Source organism: Phragmites australis, chromosome 3 (genome assembly GCF_958298935.1).
Source record: "Phragmites australis chromosome 3, lpPhrAust1.1, whole genome shotgun sequence".
Taxonomy (NCBI): Eukaryota; Viridiplantae; Streptophyta; class Magnoliopsida; order Poales; family Poaceae; genus Phragmites; species Phragmites australis.
In genome coordinates this window covers 46,844,514-46,865,895 of record NC_084923.1, presented here as the reverse complement: position 1 = coordinate 46,865,895, position 21,382 = coordinate 46,844,514, and the positions used below count along the sequence as shown (strand labels likewise).

Sequence of the window (21,382 nt, the reverse complement as noted above, 5' to 3'; positions counted from 1 at the left end):
CCCCTTCGTGGCACCACCCCTGACTAAAATAAGCCCGACCTCGCTGTTGCATGAGTAGCGATCGATGCAGCCATCCAAAACGGAAGCAGTAAACAAACCGTCCGCCCCGGACTTTTTGCCGGCTCGGCGGCGAGTGCATCTAGCTCTTCCGGCCGTCCTTCTGATCCCATCGTGCATCGGCTGCTCCATCGCTGCCCTTGCGCTGTTGCACACAGCTAAAAAGACAGACCAGGCACTAACATATATCGTGTGCCTTCGATCTGGGCTGGGGTGATTTGGACCCTTGCCTCTTGGAGCGCATGTGTACTCGAATACTCGATATGCATAGTGGTGTGGGAGTGTGGTACAGTGGCGAAACTAGAGCAAAAAAAAAAAAAAACCTATTGCACCATCTCATTGTATTTATAGCATATATAATTTTTCACACAATATTTTACTAAATAGCATGCACCATGAGGATCAACGTGGGTCACTGGTGTGATATGCGTACGTAGTCGTAGGTGTGATATGCGTTACCTTGTAATAGAAAAAAAAGAATACTCGATATACATAGTCGCGACCATCATATTCCCTTCTCGCCTACAGCAGTGAGTGACAGCGTGAGCAGGTCCCAATATAATATCGCGTCTCTTTCGCCCGGTCCAGGGCCGGCGTCGTCAGCGCGTGCATCACCCGCCCTGCCGCCCGAAGGGAAGGCTCGTAGTCGTAGTATATAACATAATCCCAGAAAAACATTTGAACAACGGCATAGAAGCGACTTTGATCTTCGACGACGGCCGCGCGAGCCACTCCGTTCTTGCGCACTCTTGGTGCACAGGAGGGAGCTGCCGAGCTGGTCATCGAGGCTGTGGAGGAGATGGGGAAGGCTGCGGCGGAGACGGTGGTGCTGGCCGTGAACGGCAAGCGGTACGAGGCGGCGGGCGCCCACCCGTCGACGACGCTGCTCGAGTTCCTGCGCACGCAGACGCCCGTCAGGGGCCCCAAGCTCGGCTGCGGCGAAGGTACGTCATCCATCGAGCGCTGGCCCTTCATTGCCAGACCCATCTTGTGCACGCATGCTTCGATTTCTAGCTAGTTTCCTTCCTCCTTGATTGGTAGCTGGGCGCAGAGTCTTGGTCTGAACGAAAAAGGAAATTACCAAGTACACAGTAGTTAGGGGCGGAGACAGACCCGGTGAGCACAGGGCTCTCTCTTCTCCCTCCTTCACGTTCTTCTTCCACCTTGACCTCTACCTCTATCTCTAATCTTCAGTAGAGTTCCAGCCGGTAGGGCCACAAGCAGTGGCAGATCCAATGGGTGGTACGGGTGGGCTGTGGACTACCTAAGAATTTGCACCGGCGAGCGGCGCAGCGGGCGTGGAGCAGCAGCGCACGGGCATGGCGAGCAGAGCAACGGCGTGCGAGCGCGGCGAGTGGAGCAGCTCAACTCTTGTCCGTTCGGCCGTCCCTCAATGGCTCAGCCAGCCAGCGCCGCCGGCCTGGGCTTGGCTTCAGCGCGCGCCCAGACCACCCTTGCCCAAATTCTTGGATCCGCCGCTGGCCCCAAGCCCGCTGTAAATCCGCCCTGACAGTAATAGTTTCCTTCAAAATGCTTCATTCATACGATTGGTGTCCTCTCTTCTAGTCCTCACTAGAACTTGTAGATGTTTAAGCTATAATAACTGCTGTCCATGCATGAGTATTCTCCACCTCCAGTTCTCTCGTAAAGGAAAATTTGCAGAAAAGAAACAAGTGTCGAGGGAATTCAAGTACACGTGCATGTAGGTTTTAACGGACATCCGATTTCAGCCTCTTCTGCTCGGCCTTTTTGTGTTCCTAGTGAGAACTAGCGCTTTCGCTAGTCCATGTCATCAAGCCAAGTCTCCAGCACTTGTAGCTTCGATCTTCTTCTTGTCCTCCCCATTTTCCTTGGGATGTCACGATCTCACGGATATGCCAAGAAACCAAAGCCGTAGAATAGCACAGGACATCCCAGTACAAAACTGCAAATTCTCTGAACTCGACTGCTACTGTTTCTGAACATTGAACATCGTCAGATGAAGATCCGAAGGAAGACCTCAGTAGAAATCCTCCAACCTCAGCTGCTACTGTTTCACCCACCAGTATCATGTAGGTAGTGAGCACTTTCCAGTAAATGGGGCCAAACCTTCTCTGTCGTTGTTGTTGTTCTCTCTCGATAAAGTAAAAAAGAGCTCAAAAGGCCTGGCTCAATTATTGGGACGTCCATCTCCAATTTGCATTTTTATATCCTACATGTTAGGTCGTTGAGTGAAGGTTCATACAACTAGAGTTTTTTATTATAAGCTTAAAAGGTACCAAAATTTGTACTAATGGTACCTCATAATTCTACCATCGGGGACGGACTATCAAAATTAACAATAGGTAAAATGGCACCTCTCGGTACCTCTCCAAAGGAACCTAAAAAACCTAACGTAACTGACAAGAATATATGCTCAGCAGTGATGATTAATCTCAGAACAGAGTTTCTAGATTCGCCACTAGCTACGGTCCGCACTTTGCACAAAACAATTATGCTAACCTCTTGGACTCTTTTCTTAAAAAGAGTAAGCATCTTGCATTTTTTTTTACTAGCAAAGTGACACATGCTAATAGCGTGGCTATCCGGGGTAGCTAACCTCTTGCACTTTTACAATTTTCCCGCTGTGGCAGGTGGTTGCGGTGCATGCGTGGTCCTCGTCTCCAAGTACGACCCAGCCACCGACGAGGTGACCGAGTTGTCGGCGAGCTCCTGCCTGACGCTGCTCCGCAGCGTGGACCGCTGCTCGGTGACCACCAGCGAGGGCATCGGCAACACCAGGGATGGCTACCACCCCGTGCAGCAGCGGCTCTCCGGCTTCCACGCCTCGCAGTGCGGCTTCTGCACGCCCGGCATGTGCATGTCCATCTTCTCCGCGCTCGTTAAGGCCGACAAGGAGCCCGGCCGCCCCGCCCCGCCCGCTGGCTTCTCCAAGCTCACCACCTCCGAGGCCGAGAGGGCCGTCTCCGGCAACCTGTGCCGGTGCACCGGCTACAGACCCATCGTCGACGCCTGCAAGAGCTTCGCGGCCGACGTCGACCTCGAGGACCTGGGTCTCAACTGCTTCTGGAAGAAAGGTGACGAGCCTGCAGATGTCAGCAAGCTGCCGGGTTACGACAGTAGCGCCGTGTGCACCTTCCCGGAGTTCCTCAAGTCAGAGATCAAGTCTTCAGTAGATCAGGCGAATGGTCCTGCGGTGGCGATCTCTGCCGACGGCTGGTACCATCCTAAGAGCATCGAAGAGCTTCATAGGCTGTTTGATTCTAACTGGTTTGATGAAAATTCTGTGAAGATTGTGGCTTCAAACACTGGGTCTGGAGTGTACAAGGATCAGGACCTCCATGAAGAGTACATTGACATCAAAGGGATCCCAGAGCTTTCAGTCATCAACAGAAGCAGCAAGGGAATTGAGCTTGGATCAGTTGTGTCCATCTCTAAAGCCATTGAAGTGTTGTCAGATGGAAATCTGGTCTTCAGAAAGATTGCTGATCACCTGAACAAAGTGGCTACGCCGTTCGTTCGAAACACAGCAACCATAGGTGGAAACATAATCATGGCACAGAGGTTGCAATTTCCGTCGGACATTGCAACCGTACTCCTAGCTGCAGGTTCAACTATCGCCATTCAGGCTGCTTCCAAAAGGCTGTGCCTCACTTTGGAGGAGTTCTTGCAGCAGCCTCCATGTGGTTCTAATACCCTACTGCTAAGCATATTTATCCCAGATTGGGGTTCAGATGGCATCTCCTTCGAGACTTTCCGAGCAGCCCCTCGTCCATTTGGCAATGCTGTCTCATATGTCAATTCTGCTTTCTTGGCAAGGACATCAGGCAGCCATCTAATTGAGGATATATGCTTGGCGTTTGGTGCTTACGGAGTCGATCATGCCATCAGAGCTAGGAAAGTTGAGGATTTCCTGAAGGGCAAATCGGTGAGCTCATCTGTTATACTTGAAGCAGTTCGGTTGCTTAAAGATACCGTTTCACCATCGGAAGGCACAACACATCCTGAATACAAGATCAGCTTGGCTGTCAGTTTCTTGTTCAGCTTCCTGTCTTCCCTTGGCAACAGCTCGAATGCACCGACAAAAATTGACAATCCCAATGGGCCATATACTAATGGAATTACAAATGGTACCACTGAGCACTTACGGGAGGAGTATATTAAGGTTGACAGCAATGATTTGCCAATACGCTCAAGACAAGAAATGGTTTTCACTGATGAATACAAGCCAGTCGGCAAGCCAATCAAGAAAGCCGGGGCAGAGCTCCAAGCTTCTGGTATATATTCTTATTTCAACGCATAATCTGATTTAGCTTACATTTAATTTCCATAGGTTGAACTTCTGAACATGATTATCGCAACCTTTTCCTTCTGCATACTCCACAAAATAATAATCTGATTGTCCTTTTGTTCATTTTTAGTACGGTAGTTTAGTCAGTGCTGAACCATCTGATAAGCTCCATCTTGCATATTTTGTTTCTCACATTTTTAGAAACTGTAGCTCCTCTCTTGAAAAATGCACTTAACCATATTCTTTTTTCTTACACAGGGGAGGCAGTGTACGTTGATGATATCCCTGCTCCCAAGGATTGCCTCTATGGAGCATTTATCTACAGCACACACCCGCATGCTCATGTAAAGGGTATTAACTTCAAATCATCTTTGGCTTCACAGAAGGTCATCACAGTTATCACCGCAAAGGATATTCCCAGCGGTGGACAAAATATTGGATCCACCTTCCCGATGATGGGAGACGAAGCACTTTTTGCTGATCCAGTTGCTGAATTTGCTGGTCAAAATATTGGTGTTGTGGTAATGTTTCTGAAGTGTTCTTTCAGATTAAACAAAACCAGTAATATGCTTATGTATATCCAGAATTTAGAAAAAAAAACAGGCAAGCTTACGGTGTCTTATTGCTTTTCTATCACTCAGATTGCTGAAACACAGAGGTACGCCCATATGGCAGCAAAGCAAGCTGTTATTGAGTATAGCACAGAAAATCTGCAGCCACCAATTCTGACAATAGAAGATGCCATCCAACATAACAGCTACTTCCAAATTCCCCCATTTGTAGCTCCTAAGCCAGTTGGTGATTACAACCAAGGGATGTCTGAAGCTGATCACAAGATTTTATCAGCAGAGGTACATACTTCGTTATGTTTAAGATGATGTGATACTGAGTTATTGGCAAGGCCAAAACTCACACCTAGTATTTTCATTTCCGCAGGTAAAACTTGAATCCCAGTACTATTTCTACATGGAAACACAAGTGGCGCTAGCTATTCCTGATGAAGATAACTGCATAACCATCTATTCCTCGTCACAAATACCTGAGGTCACACAAGGTGTGGTTGCAAGGTGCCTTGGCATCCCTCTTCACAATGTCCGTCTCATCACCAGAAGAGTTGGAGGAGGCTTTGGTGGAAAGGCAATGAAAGGAATACATGTATGTCCTGACTAACCATAGCTTTGCTTTGCTAAACATTTTCTATTTTCAATTACCAGTGTATTGCCAACTCAAGTTAATGATCTGACCAGAGCTGTTTGAGAGGCAAAATTTGTTAGAGATGACCATGAGTTTACTCTCTGTCAGGTTGCATGTGCATGTGCCGTTGCAGCATTCAAGCTGCGGTGTCCTGTTCGGATGTACCTTGATCGCAAGACGGACATGATAATAGCAGGTGGGCGGCATCCTATGAAGGCGAAGTACTCCGTCGGGTTCAAGTCAGATGGCAAGATCACAGCCTTGCACCTTGATCTTGGGATCAATGCTGGAATATCACCGGATGTGAGTCCATTTATACCAACTGCTATCATAGGGGCTCTCAAAAAGTACAACTGGGGCAATCTTGCATTTGACACCAAGGTCTGCAAGACAAATGTCACATCAAAGTCGGCAATGCGGGGTCCTGGAGATGTGCAGGGCTCTTTCATTGCGGAAGCCATCATTGAGCATGTTGCCTCGGTGCTCTCGGTCGACACTAATACCATCAGGAGGAAGAATCTTCATGACTTCGAGAGCCTTGCAGTGTTCTATGGAGAAAGTGCGGGTGAAGCTTCTACATACAGTCTGGTCTCCTTGTTCGATAAGCTGGCCTCGTCACCAGACTACCAGCACAGAACTGCAATGGTCGAGCACTTCAACAGCAGCAACAAGTGGAAGAAACGCGGCATTTCTTGTGTGCCAATCACATATGCGGTTACGCTTCGTCCGACTCCAGGCAAGGTGTCTATCATGAATGATGGTTCCATTGCTGTCGAGGTCGGAGGAGTTGAGATAGGGCAAGGGCTGTGGACTAAAGTGAAGCAGATGACGGCATTTGGGCTGGGACAGTTGTGTCCTGACGGCGGCGAATGCCTCCTCGACAAGGTGCGGGTTATCCAGGCGGACACACTGAGCTTGATCCAGGGAGGGTTCACCGGTGGGAGCACCACTTCTGAAACTAGCTGTGAAGCCGTTCGACAGTCATGCGCTGCACTTGTCGAGAGGCTGAAGCCTGTCAAGGAGAGTCTGGAGGCTAAGGCTGGCACAGTGGAGTGGAGTGCCTTGATTGCTCAGGTGAGGATAAAGTCTTGTGAATTCCAACTTTGTCAGTAACAGCCAACAATTAAGTTGTTTGATATTGATACCAAGAGTTACAGTTGATTTAATCTTTTGCCTCCCTCCTTTGTAGCATCAATAAACTGCAAGCAGCATCGGTAGCAATTTAGTGTGGTGCTCTTGTAGGTGTGAGGAAGTCGCTATCTGACAGATTCAATTGTTCATGGCATTTTTTCCTCACTTGCAGGCGAGTATGGCGAGTGTGAACTTATCGGCACAGGCATACTGGACTCCTGACCCAACTTTCGGGAGCTACCTGAACTATGGAGCTGGGATTAGTGAGGTATCGCTGATCCAAATTGCAACAGCAACACTGCAAATGCACTTACCAACCCAAATTGTTAGGCTGCACCGCTGCAGCTTCACTTCTGCTCCATGCTGACACATGATTGGCAATTTGCAAATGAACATCACAGGTGGAAGTTGATGTCCTGACAGGAGCAACCACAATCCTACGGAGCGACCTCGTGTATGACTGCGGGCAGAGCCTGAACCCTGCTGTCGACTTGGGCCAGGTCAGCTCCCAAAAAACCGTTCATGCAGAACATTGCATCCATGGAAATGTGCTTCTCTGAACGCTGTTCTTAATTCACTCAGGTCGAAGGTGCATTCATCCAAGGAGTAGGCTTCTTCACGAATGAGGAGTATGCGATAAACTCTGACGGCTTGGTCATTCACGACGGCACATGGACGTACAAGATACCCACCGTCGACACCATCCCAAAGCAGTTCAACGTCGAGCTGATCAACAGCGCCCGCAACCCGAAGCGCGTCCTCTCTTCAAAAGGTGAACTTTTTCAGTTTTTCTCACAATGCTTTATCCCCTCCAACATTCTTGCAAACTTTCTCAACTTTCTTAGAAGTGAAAAACATCAAAATTCTGTAACTCGTAAAAAATGACTGCCTGCAACCCTGACAAACCGTGGTGACCTTTATATGGACTTATGCAGCATCAGGCGAGCCACCGTTGCTCCTCGCAGCCTCGGTGCACTGCGCGATGAGGGAGGCCATCAGGGCCGCCAGAAAGGAGTTCTCGGTGTGCACGGGCCCCGCAAACTCCGCCTTCACGTTCCAGATGGACGTTCCGGCGACGATGCCCGTCGTCAAGGAGCTTTGCGGCCTCGACGTCGTTGAGAGGTACCTCGAGAGCGTGTCTGCTGCCGATCCAACAACAGCGAAAGCGTAGATCCAGCAGGCCTCAGGCTGCAGCTAGCGCAGTGCTCGTGAATGAGGTTAATCATCAGTGTAAAATAATGGCTTGTTTAGCCTGGGCATAATGTGTGTTGCTCTGATGTACAAAAGAGATAGCAATGGCGAGCAGTGAGCCGTGGTGTTGTGAATTAGGAGTGATGAACAGTATAGAGGGAAATCAAACTAAATAAGCGTCGGGCAGACCAAATGTGTGGAGAAAATCGTGTGATTGGGACTGGTTTTTGAAGCAATTTTGCAATGAATCGTTCAGAGGTGCGCACCTGCCTGGGTAGATCGGGATCGGATTGAACCAGCTAGGTTAGGACTCGCCGCCTCGCTGGCTGCCATGCGTTCGGCTCGCCAACGGTGGCTGCTCCTCCCCGCGCGCCGTTGCCCGTTGCTTGGTCCCATCCCGTGCTGGCTGGCGAGCGAGTGTAGCGACCGCGCGCCTAATTGAACTGGCGGCGCGGCGCGGGAAGACGGATCTCTCTGCTTGGATTCGCGGGACCTAGCCTGCGTGCCCGTGACGCTCGGGACTCATGTTGCGCGGGTTTTGCCGCGGCCTTTGGGCCCGGTGGTCGGCGCATTACCGTCGCCGCCGGCCAGCCAGCCTCGAGAGGCCGGCGCGGTCGGTCGTTGCTTGTACTTTGGTCTCTCCTGCTTCTCAACAGGATTAGTCACTAATCAGAAACGTCGACTTTTAATCTAGCGGACGACGTGCACGACAACAAACTTGAATCCGAATAGCCTGTCCTGAGCGGTTGCGGAATTGATTTTGAGGTTTGCTTGAGTTTTTCATGGGAGGGTGCCACCATCATACGAATCTAAGCCATTTTAGCGATAAAGATATCAGAGGAGGTGCTTAAAAAAAAGGGTTTTTTTTCTTAAATGCAGTGGTACATTTGCTTAGGTAGAAGGCATGATGCTTACTTAAGCACATTTATTTATATCAGTGTTAATAACATAATTAACTATGTTTAAACACATGTAATCTTTGTTTGCATTGTAAATTATAATTTTTATATAGGTATTTAACTCTATCTTTTTTTTAACACTTAGCATTGTTCATGCCTTCAGAGAAAGGCACGTGAAAGTTGATATTTTCATCCTATGTCCATTTCATTTACTTGTTGGCGGTTTGTGTAAAGATGAGTACAAAATTTAATGGGGCAAAATTTAGAGCAAGTTGTGATTTTCTTCAAAAGCTGATTCTGGATTATGGCTTTGGAGAGCTGACGCAAGTGGCGGATCCAGACCTTGTATGATGGGCATTCGAATTTTGAACGTAATGAAAAATTGGGCAAAGTTGACTACGTCACACTATTTTTAACTATTGTGTAAACATATCACTAGAATTCATCCTCTGCTAAAATGCAATATTTTGTTCTCATGTTTTTTAAGCTACTAATATGTAGCGTTTCGTCCATTTTTCATGATATATAAACTATATAATTAATTTTTCCTCAAAAATTTGGGCATTCAATTAAATGCCCTTGAATTGAATGGGGTCCGCCCCTGGCTGACGCTTCAAAGCTCTAGCTATTTTGCATCACAGCATTTTTACTGAATTTTGATGTGGATGATAATGTCTCTAATAACTCTAGTGATAACCTCAGAATTCACATAGGGGTGATTGGCTGATAGCAACTAGGGATTCTGGCTCCGTGGATGCGTATAATTTTAGAGAGAAGTGTATTTGATTACCCGCATGCACTGTTTCAGTTTGGTCCGACATATGCAAATATACGCCTGCAGCCTGGCTGGGCGGATGCAGGCTGTTGCATCTGCTTATGCAAGCGGGCTCACTTATCAGTGTCACAAAATCACCTTCATATGAGCAACCAATCAGAATCTCAGTTTTTGCATCCGCTCATGCGACCTCAGATTCAATCAACCAAATAGAAACTCAGCTCAGCCTGTCCAGACTACAAACAACCAAACACTCTTCTCTTCAACACTCTTGCATCCACTCAGCCTGCTTCCACTCAACATGCATATATGGTCCATACGAGCAACCAATCACACCCATAAACACCTTCATACTAGCTTGTGAATTCTAATAGTATAGGTAACCGATTCGACCCAGAAACAGATGCGTCTCTGCCAATCAAACGCACCATAAATGTTCGCTTTAATCGCACCCATGCATCATCGCTTTCGCAGGCAGGCGTAAAGCTGGGACTTGGGTCGTGCTGGCACGGCCTGGCCCCGCAGTGTCTCGTGCCATGCTCACTAGGCACGATCGGCCCATCGTGCCGTGCCGTGCTGGCATGAGTCAACTCTAGGAAGGCTCAAGCATGACCCTCAGCACGCCGTGCCATCGTCGTGCCGTGCTGGCCCAGGCACGGCCCTACCTCATGTCGCCTAATAATACTTACATATTTATCTCTTATCATCTCACACTTATGTCTCTCATGCTCCATATCGTCTGACAAAGCCTGCATATTTATCTATTACCATCCCACACATGTATCTCTCATGCTTATATATTTATCTCTTACCATATCTCACCAAACAAACAGGATCTTAATGTCTCACGCTTTGTATTAGAGAGATTAGAGAATAAACACGAGAAAATGGTCAAGCAGATTGTGTCGTGCCCTTTTCATACCGTACCGTCACAAGCACGACCTAATCCATCGCGCCGTGTCGGCACATCCACCGTGACAAGGTCCTAGGCACGACACGACCCTTGTGTTCGTACCATGCCGCCCCGACCCGACCCAAAATATTTCGTGCTGTAAGCGGCCCAGGAATGGCATGGCCCAAATCCCAGCTCTAGGCAGGCCGATGTCCATCGTCAGCTCGTACCTCACCAGCTGCACCTCGGAAACCCATATAAAGAAGAGGCGATGACCACAAGAGGGTGCTCCGTTGTGCGCAATCTAGGTGCAGGACAGGAGGTGGTCACTCGTCAGCGAGGTGGCAAAGGAGATGGGGAAGGCGGCGGCGGCGGCGGTGCTGACCGTGAACGGCCAGAGGTACGAGGCGGCCGGCGACGACGCTGCTCGAGTTCCTGCACACGCAGACGCCCAGACCCTATCAACCCTCAAACCTCAGCTCCCAGACCCTAAGTCCCCTGATGCCAGCTCCGCGGTGGTGGCATGGATGAAAGTGCTTAGAGGGGGGAGGGGTGAATAGGCTTTTCCGAAAATTAAAACTAAACAACGGTTTAAAAGATGCCGGATACTCCGGTGAAGGTCGGATACTCCGGTTAGTCCGGAGTATCCGGTCTAGTCCGGAGTCTCCGGTCTATACAGGATTTCGAGAATAACTAAGAATTAACACGAGCAGCTAGAATATAAAGGTGATATTAGGTCTACTAGATATCACAAAGCTTAAACAACAATAAATACTAGCAAGATGATCACTAGGATAAATTACAAACTTTCCGTAGCACTCCACAAAGATTGGGTGCTCTACGGGCGACGTCTTGCCATTTAGAAACACAAGGCTCCAAGAGAAATGATCACAGCGAATGTTTGATGAAGAACTCAATGCTCAAGTGCCTTAATCTCACTCCAAACCCAAACTCACTAAATTTACGCAAAGCTAAATACTAGAGATGGTTGGAGGGACTTTGAATGGTCTTGGAATGCTCTAGGAATATAGAGTTCAGCAGCAACAGCAAGTCTTTAATGCCATGAGGTGTGGAAGTATATATAGCCCTCTCTCAAAAACTAGCCGTTATTATTCTGACAGACCTAACCCGGAGTATCCGGTCACAATTCCAAAACGGCGTTAGAACGGTCACAGAACTGTGTCAGAACTAGCCGTTACGGTTCTGTTAAGTTATCGGAGTCTCCGGTGAACACTGGAGTCTCCAGTCCTGACAGGGTTATCACTCAGACAAAGTCCGGAAACTTGCCGGACTCTCCGGCTTTTCCAGGTACCGGAGTATCCGGTGAACACCGGAGACTCCGGTCTTTTTTAACAAAAGAATAAATATTAACCGAGCCACCCTTGCCGGAGTCTCCCTCAGAGACTCCGGTACAAATATTTTCTTTTACCGGAGTATCCGGTGAACACCGGAGAATCCGGTCTTTTTCAACAAAAATAAATGCCTAACCGAGCAACCTCTAGTGGAGTCTCACTCGGAGACTCCGGCCTTAAAACTCACCAATCACCGGAGTATCCGGTGAACACCGGAGACTCTGGACAAAAAGAAATTCGGAATTGAGTACCCTCTGCCGGAGTCTGTCTCGGAGACTCTGGTCTAAATACTAAGTACCGGAGTATCCGGTGAACACCAGAGACTCCGGACTCAGTGAACTTCTGTTTAACATCCTGGTGTCTGTGGGTGAGTGTGTCTCTCAACTTATTGGTACTAAAGAATATCTTGAACATTAAGATACTAAATAAGTAATCAAATGCAACCCTCTTAATAGAGCGGCTATCCTAGACATAATTTCAAAAATAGAAAAATTAAATCCTATTGAGTACTCCTCGTTGCTCGTTGCTTCTCTTTTCTTTTCAAAAGGCGTCAATCGTCATGTCTTCTTAATTTAGACTAAGACATATTCATGACTTAGATAAACATATTAGATCCTTAATCGTTTTGTCATCAATAAGCTAAAACCCACTTAGAGGGCCTAGATGCACTTTCAGTGGAAAGGGCGAGGGCAATTTGCAGGAGGGAGGACGGCGGGCGCATCGGGTATCAGAGGAGACGACGACTCTCGATAGGGAGGAAGATGAGGACTTAAGTCGCGCATGGCACTCGATAGGGAGAAAGACGAGGACTCTCGATACGGTACGTGCGGCATATAACATCTCGATGAATCGTCACTGGGTTTCCTACCAAATACGGAAATACCGGTGAGCAGGGAGACGAAAGAGAACACCACGAGAACTTCTGATGGGCACAATATATTCATTTCTCGGCAAACCCCAACAGCCTTATTTATATACATACCTCATGGAGCTACTAAGAAGCTGAAGTTCGATGGTTCATTTTGTTGACTGACGAATTCACCTCTAAGAACACTCGCGGCCCTTTGAATTGCCTGGGAGACTTTCCACACTTCATGCTGCACTGCCACCTTCTGTTCTTTGGCACTCAGATTGCCCGACCGTGAGATGGCGTCGGCGATGCCAGGGAAGAACGATAGTTTGCTTTCGTAGTCCTCCGAAGGCGAGTACAGCTGGGAAAATAAACACAAGTGCCGTTGAAATGCATGTTCGTGATGCTATACTTGAACTTTCACGGAAGATAAGACATAGTGCAGAGGCAGAGTTATTATTTTGACAAATTTGAATAAGTTACAGCGTTGCTCACCAGATGCTTAAACCATCCTCTTCCTTTAAGTCCTTCCGATTGCAGGAAGCTTCTTTCAGCAAGTAGGAGGCGGTCGTTCAACAATCGCCTTATCATCGTAGCGTGTTCATCGTGTAAATCCAACTGCTGTAGTCTCTGGATTTTTGTTCCAAACCAACAAAAAGAGCACATAATCGAAAATGGATGAGCTTCAAACACCCAATCCAAATTGGAAAATAATAATATTTTTTCTGTGCAATAAATCAGATCGATTGCGAGATTGTGAAAATATTGAACGACGTTACTTATCAAATGATAAATCATCGTTACTAATTCAACATGTCAGGCATCGACATGACACTCTAGGAAGTTAAAAGTCCATTGTCCAGATCGAGCAAAAATGCAAATTCGTTTAAGCATTGGACTACCCAAATACATGAAAACAGAAACACAGTAAATCAATACCTTTGCCTCCTTCGTAACTTCCATGGCTGCACCAGAAAGATCTTTGATGAATCCATTCATCAAATTGACTCGTTGAATATTATTCATCATGGCAGCAAATGCATTTGTATGCTCCTGTGATATTATAAATTGCAATCATATATCAAATAATACTGTCAGATATGTTATACTGAAAGCAAATTGGTGGTGGTTTTATGTAATATGTATGGCTTCTCATAGATCAAATTCACTCAAATGGAAATCTCCATGTTCAAAATCAGTCACCATAAAGTTACAGATGCTACCCCTGAGATCACTAAGTCGGAAATACCATCTGCAATGTCACTGACATGTGACCCCAGACTTCACATGTCAACCACATATTTGGTGGTATTTTCCAATTTATACATCTTTGCAGTGGTAGAAAGCAAACTGACTCTAAATGTGCATGAATAGCCCACTCATAAAAGAGAGTGAAATGCTAAGTGATATGAATCTGATTACAGTAATTCTGACAAGAATTGACGAACCTGTATCTGTGAAGCGTAAGCCTGATAATCAAAAGGTAACACAGGATCATCTGCCAAGCGAAGAGCCAGTAGTCCCCAAATTTCTGTGACTGGTGAAGCAGGAAAACTACATGAGCGCTCTGAGGATAATTGCAAGAAATGCTAGCAACACATTATTTTGACGCACCAAAATTTGAAAAATAACTATGATTACGTAGCTAACTAGCTTTATAGGCAACAACAGTGCATAACCATTCTTATTATTGACCCCTTTAGCATCAGTACATTCAGGTGATCATAATTTTGACCAAAAATATCATAAAGCCCTGTACCCCTTCTGTTTTTCAAAAATAAAATAAAATAAATCACAAACTATGTTGTTACTTACTAGCCAAATGACGAAGAAACAATGGATCACCATGCTTTGCCATCCAGTTATAAGAGTCAAGAGCAGTATGGTAGCCAGGAAATTCTGCATTAGCAGTACATTGGTTAGTAATGATGATTATAAACATGTTAGAAGAATTAACAAGGCATACGATAGGACAAAATAGAACAAAGGAGAAATTGTGTGTGCCAGCTTTGAGATGGAAGTGGAACAAGGAAAAACATCAATAAATAAATGATAGACGCACATAGACTCGAACAGCTCGGACAAAATACTTAAAAAAAGTAGTAATGATCCTCAAATGAAGTTACAGCAAAAAACCAAATCTATATTAGCAATTAGAGAAATCTGATTTCCAGCATGTCAATTTTCTCTTCTGGAAAGGGCCTGTTTTAACTCCAAGTAAATATATATACTCGCATGGATATATTTGACAAGAAAGGGAAATTACAAGGTAATCTCTTTGAACTAAATATCGACATGAATCTCTGGGCAATTATTGAATTAAAGGCCCTAAAATACCTTTTCCATAGTACAAGTCCACAGAAGGAATCCCAGCATGATGTAAAAATGGAGAGAAGTCGGAATCAGTTCTGGCCAGTCTTTCTATCTGCAAATTGAGAGCATCATTAGAAATAGAACAAACAAATATAAGCCAAGTACAGCAGTACTCCGCCATTTGAGACGATCTAGGCATCTAGCTCTTTCTGTGATGAACAAACATTACTCCATGTAAATCACGAATTGACAAAAAAAACTGGGAAAAAACAAAAGGGAGTATTAGGCAAAGTCAAATTTAAAGAGTGTGCAGAACCAAATATGTTCTGCCATCCTCCACGCATTACTCTAAGCAGATCATGAATTAAGGTCAAAACAGTTATAAAGCAAAGGAAGCTAAAGGCAAGTCATGTTAGAAGAGTGAGTAAAGAAGTAAAAAAGAACCAATGCTAACAAGTAGTAGCAGATCTAGAAAGAAAAAGAGTTGGGGATAAGAAGTTCTAGGCAAGGCACATTCGAAGGGTGTGTAGTTAAGTTTTCTAACTTACGAAGGCAAATTATTTCCTTAACATCAGAACGGCGCAGCAATTCAAACAACAACCATGTAAGTGAGCTATTGACCCTTCAAGGAGGTGTTACAAGGCATATAGTATGAGCCATAAACAAAACTTGGAGTTGAGCAATGGACCATGTGGCTCTGGGAACTAGCATCTACGGTCCTCAAAGAGGGATACGAGAAACACAATGTTCAAAAGGCAATAGCAGATACAAGGGTTACAAACTTGTGTATTGGACTATTGGTTAGGGTAACTGGATGCATAAATCACATCCTCTTCACCCCACGTATCACATATCCGTCATCACAAAAGTATATTGCCTTTCGTTGGTATTCCAAAGTAAAATGGGCACAGTGCATGCATGAATGCGTACACGGGTGGGTGTGGGGGTTGGGGGAGCAATGTTCTCCTCCTTCCAACTGGGATCCACATGAGGGCTGAGGCACCTCACACATGACAGAACAAATTCCTGCCTCTACTAACATCACGAACACAATGTCCTGTGAGCCCACAAGACATGTGTATTCAACATAAGAGGATAATTCAACTTCATGGTCACCATGCAATTAACACACTATGCTCACATGGCTCAGCTATGTTGTTTAACCATTTCAGAACAGCTAGAACTAGGTGAACATGCTAGATAATACAAAATGGCGAAGCTGCGATCTCAATATATACAAAAACAAATTTTAAAGTTCTTTTCTTACATTGATGCCGCCATTCATTTCATTCCATGTATCATGAACCATCTTTCCGATGACATCAGGATCCTTTACCTAAAAATAAAAAAGTTCAAATAGAAGTAACTTCATGTAGTCACTCTCGTTTGCCCATACTGCAGACAATGTCATTATAATTACATTTTTCAGTACTACTATTCTTCAATATCTCACACTAAGTTGTTTAAACAAATACAAGAGGTTAGATGATGTTACATTTGTAAAACCTTGTTGTCCAAGTAAGATAACTTTGCTCAAATATGATTTCAGATCTTAACTAGTTAGCTGAAAGTGAGCAGAAGTTTGCAGCCAAAAACCAGAACCAAACAAGAGTGCAATAAGAAAATATTCTATCTACCTGTCTCGTAACATCAACCAAGAGCTTGTCCAATTGGGGAGTAGAGCCAACAAATAGTCCCACGCCTTGCACAGCACAATCAACGTTCAAGTAAGCTACAGCTTTGGAATGCAGATCTGCAAGGTTCTCTTCAACCCATTCAGTTGATCCTATCTGGAAAAAAGAACCTTCAAAATATAGAAGAAATAAAAGTGACAAGAAATAAATGAGTTCTTGCAAATTATGAAATATTTAAATGAACCAGAAGGACATTCCAAATGAAACTAACTCTAAACATACCTAACAAATAGGCAGCACATACAAAGTTGACATGATCTAACAGCAGGAAAAAGGCATTCCATGGATGAATTATAGGGAAAAAATTATCAAAAAAACACTTTAAATAATTAAACGATGCCACTGTTATCCAGCATCCGCTATGCATGGACAAGAGTCTCTCAGTCCTATCTCAAATAATCCAGGTAGTTTTGTGTTATTTGTGGTTTAAAACGCGACCAGCATGTCTAATGTTAAGAGCATATCTAGGTCTGTTTGCAGTTATATGCATCATGTTTATACAGTAATATATTATCATCTTTCTTCCATATCCACTTACCATCCCAAACTCTTCAGCGTCCCAACTACAAAGAATGATGGACCTCCGTGGTGTCCATCCTGACTGCAGCATTATTCCGAAACGCCGAGAAATATCAAGAAGTGCAGCGGTCCCACTGTTAGGATCAACTGCTCCATAAGTCCATGCATCCCTGTGGTTACCGAGTATCACATAACGATCAGGTTCTTCATACCCTTTTATGATAGCAAAAACGTCCTGTATCGTGGCAAATATCCTGTCCTCCTTAAACAAAGAGATTAGACAGCAATCATGATCTGATCCATCTAGAAAGCACAGAACAGTATGAAACTCTAAAGCAAATATTCATCCACATGCCACCATAGCCAACAATGATGAAAAAATGCATTCCAAAATACTGATGAGATGAACTAATTGCACTTCACAAGAGCAACAACCAACCTGTGAAATCTATGGCATCCAAATGCTGATAGCTCTTAAATTTGGTTCAAGGAAAGGATTTCTCCTAGGAACCGTTGGTCCACCATGGGGAAATCCGATGATTTATATAGCATATCATTATTCCTCGTCTTCTATTGGCATTGTGGTCATGTGGATCAGCATGGTGAGTGAACAATTCATTTCATTCCACAAATTAAACTAACCGATCCATTTCCCAGATCAGACACCACATTAATTTGGTACTTACCAAGCGAGCGTCAGCTTTCCTTTATTGATCTTTCATTTCTGCCTTGACTATAAATAATCTAATTATTATGACCTCCTCTTAATTTATTAATAAAATCAAACCAAGCTCGAGCATCAACTTCCCTTTATTGATCTTTCATTTCTAACGTGACTATAAATAGTCTAATTATTATGACCTCCTCCTAATTTATAAATAAAGTCAAACCAGGCTTGCCGCTCACAGCATAGAGTATACAGAGCTGCTGAGCACAACTCTACAAGGAGATGCAACCAGAATACAGTCACTGTTTCACTGTTTGGTAGTACACTATAGGGTACAGAAGCTGTGAAATGGCCAGTAACATCCATGGACCACTTACATCAAGATAGTCTAAGTTGATAACGACATTGGGTGCTGAATTTTCCCAATCAGATAAAAAAAAATCTCACCTAATTTTAGCAGCTGGAACAATTTAGGCACCCTATAGACATTCTATAGATGGCAGTACACAAATACAGACAGACAACCTAGTAAACTACTCCAACACAAGAAGCAGGCAAGACCATATTAAGCTCACGTCAATTCACTGCCTACAAAGGGCCCTATTCCCAATCGATACAAACATGTAATATTAGTTCATAACAACATTGGAAGAGTAGACTAATATAGCAATCCAGATAGGTCTTTGGATCTAGCGGCCCATCCAGGTTCTCCGCATACATGTCGTGTTGCCTCTAATCATTCAGAAACAAGGCCAAGCAGAGCATACCTGATACGTGAAGTTGACCAAGGTGGGGCCCGGTCCAACGCCACCGATATCCACCCCGATACCGACCTGCCATTCCGCGGGTATAGCCGGGCCTCCCAGGCTCCGTATGATCGCAACTGCCGTCTTGGCTGAAACTGGCATGGAGGGGATCGTCGGGAACCGCCGCTTCACTGCCTCATTGTCGAACCCCAAACGCTCCGCCCCGCCGGTGGCGGCCCACCCGGGCGTGAGCGGGTCCCCGGGGCCGCCGAGCAGAACGACACCTCTCTCGACGCCTCCGTCAGCGTGGCCGGCAATGAGCACGGCGACGGCGCCCTTCTCCGCGGCGCGCGCCACCACCCCGCCGCGATAGCCGCCTCCGCGGAGCGCCACCGCGATCCGGCCGCGCACGCCCACCCCGAGCCTCTCGAGCCCGAGGTAGTCCTCCTCGCGGCCGAGGTTGACGAACACCGCCTCCGCGACGGCCCCGCCGGACGGCGCGTACGCGTGGTAGGGCGGCACGAGGCGGCGCCCCACGTCCGCGGGCTCCTCGACAGAGAGGCGCGAGAGGAGAGACCGGTCGGGACGGAGCAGCGCGAGGGAGGCATGCCCGGGGTACGAGAGGAGCGGCTTGTACTCGCGCGTTAGGGTTTGGAGCCCGGCGGCGCGGAGGCGGGCGAGGACGTGCGCGGTGGCCCCCGCCGCCGCGGGCGTCCCAGCGAGGTGCGGCCCCGCGGTGAGCGCGCGGAGGTCGGCCGCGATGCTAGCGTTGGCCCCCGCAGACAGCGACAGGAACAGCGCGGCGGGGTCGGGGTGGCGGCCGCCGCTCCTCACCAGGGGTCTCGCGGGGCGGCGGTGGAGGACGAGCAGCGAGACGAGAAGCAGCAGCCCGAAGCCGATGACGAGCCGGACGGAGCCGGGGGGCAGGCGGGCCAAGGCTGGATGCGAGTAGGAGTGCGGCATTCCGCAGCCGCGGCGCTGGAACTGCCCGCACGCGTCGGGCTCGGCTCGGCTGCGGCAGCGGCGAGCGAGTATGCGGTGACTGGTGACACTAGTGACTGGTCCACTGGGACGTGGGCGAATGTTGCCGTGCGTGCGTGCGTGCGTGCGTGCCGCCCGTGCGAACGCTTTTTCACGGGGGTTTCCGCTTGGAGCGAGTGCCGTCTGGGGCCACCATTCGGGCGCCCGCGCTGGATTCGCTGGGTGCCCGGCAGCCTGGGTCGGGTCGGCAGCGGCAAGTGGCGCCGGGGTGACGGTGACTTTTTTTTTATTTTAACCTTTTTTAAATTAATATTTTGATAATAACCTATCGAAATCTAAATTTTCATCAAACAGCCTTTTTATCACGCCAAAATACCAATGAACAGTATTTTTCGGATGAACAGTGTTTTCTGCAGTTTAAATTGTTCTTTTTTTGCTTTCTCTATTTAAACAGTAAGGTTGCCGTACTCTAAAATTTATGAAACTTTTTTTTATATCCTATAATTCATGATGAATCCATTTTACAAGGATTCACCTCAATACCCTATCTAGGTTTCAAAATAAAAAACTCCAAAAATGATTACTTTTAGAAATTCTAGTAATTTTTAAGGCCTCAAATAAATTCCAAAAAACTGAGAAAATTCATTAATATTCCTATCATGTGGCGTAATAATTTCTAAAATTATTTCCAACCCTAGGTTACTTGGTGAAAAAGTGAGTTCCTTCGCAATGCTCCATTTATATGCATTTTTATCATTTCATACTATTTAGCCTTATAAACGTCCTCTAAATAATTAGCAATTATATTAAATTTTCCTGGGCGGATGATGGTGGAGGTGGATGATGGTGGAGGTGGATGTTTTGCCGGGGCCGGCGGACAGAGCGGCCGATGCGGGAACGCGGCCGCCGCCCGAGTCTTCGGCGCCGGCGGAGCCTACCACGGGCGCGGAGAGCCCGGGGCGGATGATGGTAGAGGGCCCTACAGAGAGCTCGAACCCCCCGAAGGCATTCTGCGGGGAGGCATGGGCCCTACCGGCGTCCGGCCAACCCGCCGACCCCTTCCTGGCCGCCATCGAAGGCGTCCAGGTAGCGGTTGGGCGGCTGGGAGCAGCAGTGAATGCCAAGGAGGGGGAGCTCGAGGCCGAGCGCGCCCGCCTGGCATCGGAGAAGGCGCAGCTGGCGAGCGCCCAGGAGGAGGCCCGTGCGGCGGCCGCGCGGGAGCAGAAGCTCCTAGAAGACATCCGCGCGGAAGCCGCGTGGGAACAAGAAATTTTGAAGACCGCGCGGGCAGAAGCCGCGCAGGAACGAGAAGACGCCGCCCGCCTGGCTGAGGCGTCGAAGCTGCAAGCTGCCGAGGCCCTTGCCAGGATGGGGCAGGCGCAGGAGAGGGAGGTGGCAGTCGCAGCTTGGGAGCAGGCGGCGGAGGAGCGGCAAGTCGAGCTGACCCGCCGGGAGGGCGCGGCCGAGAAGACGCGCGCCGACCTCCAGCGCTGGGAAGACGACCTTCGGAAGATCAGGGAAGAGATCCGCCGCTGGGAGGAGGACGTCTCCCTTCGGGAGGTGGACAATGAGTTGTCGGCGTCGGATCTTGGTGCTCGGGAGGATTCGGTGACCCAGCAGGAGGAGGTGCTGGCCCGGCGGGAGGGCGAGCTGAGTCGCCGAGAAGACGAACTGAGTCGTCGAGAGGGCGAGGCTGCTGCGGCGGCAGCGGCCACGGCTACCAGGGCGGAGAAGAACGCGAAGCACGAGGCGGAACTGACCGCCTGTGAACGCGCCTTATTCGAGATGGTGGCCAAGACGAAGCAGGCTGGGGACCAGGGACTTGAGGCGCAGCTGCGGGCCGCCAAAGAG

The 21,382-nt window shown here is 47.4% G+C and overlaps 2 protein-coding genes across 2 annotated transcripts; one reads left to right on the top strand and one right to left on the bottom strand.

The window, feature by feature from the left end:
• Positions 1-758: 758 nt before the first annotated feature.
• Positions 759-8,091, top strand: LOC133913491 (indole-3-acetaldehyde oxidase). The gene is made up of 10 exons (XM_062356659.1): positions 759-1,001; positions 2,670-4,313; positions 4,586-4,848; positions 4,969-5,178; positions 5,264-5,482; positions 5,630-6,595; positions 6,825-6,920; positions 7,054-7,152; positions 7,235-7,424; positions 7,588-8,091. The coding sequence occupies exons 1-10, from the start codon at positions 857-859 to the stop codon at positions 7,821-7,823; spliced, it is 4,068 nt and encodes a 1,355-aa protein (XP_062212643.1). The 5' UTR covers positions 759-856; the 3' UTR covers positions 7,824-8,091.
• A 4,237-nt stretch (positions 8,092-12,328) lies between these two features.
• LOC133913492 (probable glutamate carboxypeptidase VP8) lies at positions 12,329-19,718 on the bottom strand. The gene is made up of 10 exons (XM_062356660.1): positions 18,572-19,718; positions 17,157-17,399; positions 16,562-16,714; positions 16,192-16,260; positions 14,949-15,036; positions 14,427-14,510; positions 14,060-14,148; positions 13,551-13,664; positions 13,107-13,241; positions 12,329-12,972 (listed from the first exon to the last, which is right to left on the bottom strand). Exons 1-10 carry the CDS (start codon positions 19,511-19,513, stop codon positions 12,745-12,747), a joined length of 2,145 nt encoding a protein of 714 aa, XP_062212644.1. The 5' UTR covers positions 19,514-19,718; the 3' UTR covers positions 12,329-12,744.
• Positions 19,719-21,382: the final 1,664 nt, after the last annotated feature.

Coding starts and splice junctions, on each gene's coding strand:
- LOC133913491 (XM_062356659.1), top strand. CDS start 857: ATGGGGAAGGCTGCGGCGGAGACGGTGGTGCTGGCCGTGAACGGCAAG. Junction 1,002..2,669: donor CAAGCTCGGCTGCGGCGAAG/GTACGTCATCCA, acceptor CCGCTGTGGCAG/GTGGTTGCGGTGCATGCGTG. Junction 4,849..4,968: donor GTCAAAATATTGGTGTTGTG/GTAATGTTTCTG, acceptor TCTATCACTCAG/ATTGCTGAAACACAGAGGTA.
- LOC133913492 (XM_062356660.1), bottom strand. CDS start 19,513: ATGCCGCACTCCTACTCGCATCCAGCCTTGGCCCGCCTGCCCCCCGGC. Junction 13,665..14,059: donor CTTACGCTTCACAGATACAG/GTTCGTCAATTC, acceptor ATAATATCACAG/GAGCATACAAATGCATTTGC. Junction 12,973..13,106: donor GAGGATGGTTTAAGCATCTG/GTGAGCAACGCT, acceptor TTATTTTCCCAG/CTGTACTCGCCTTCGGAGGA.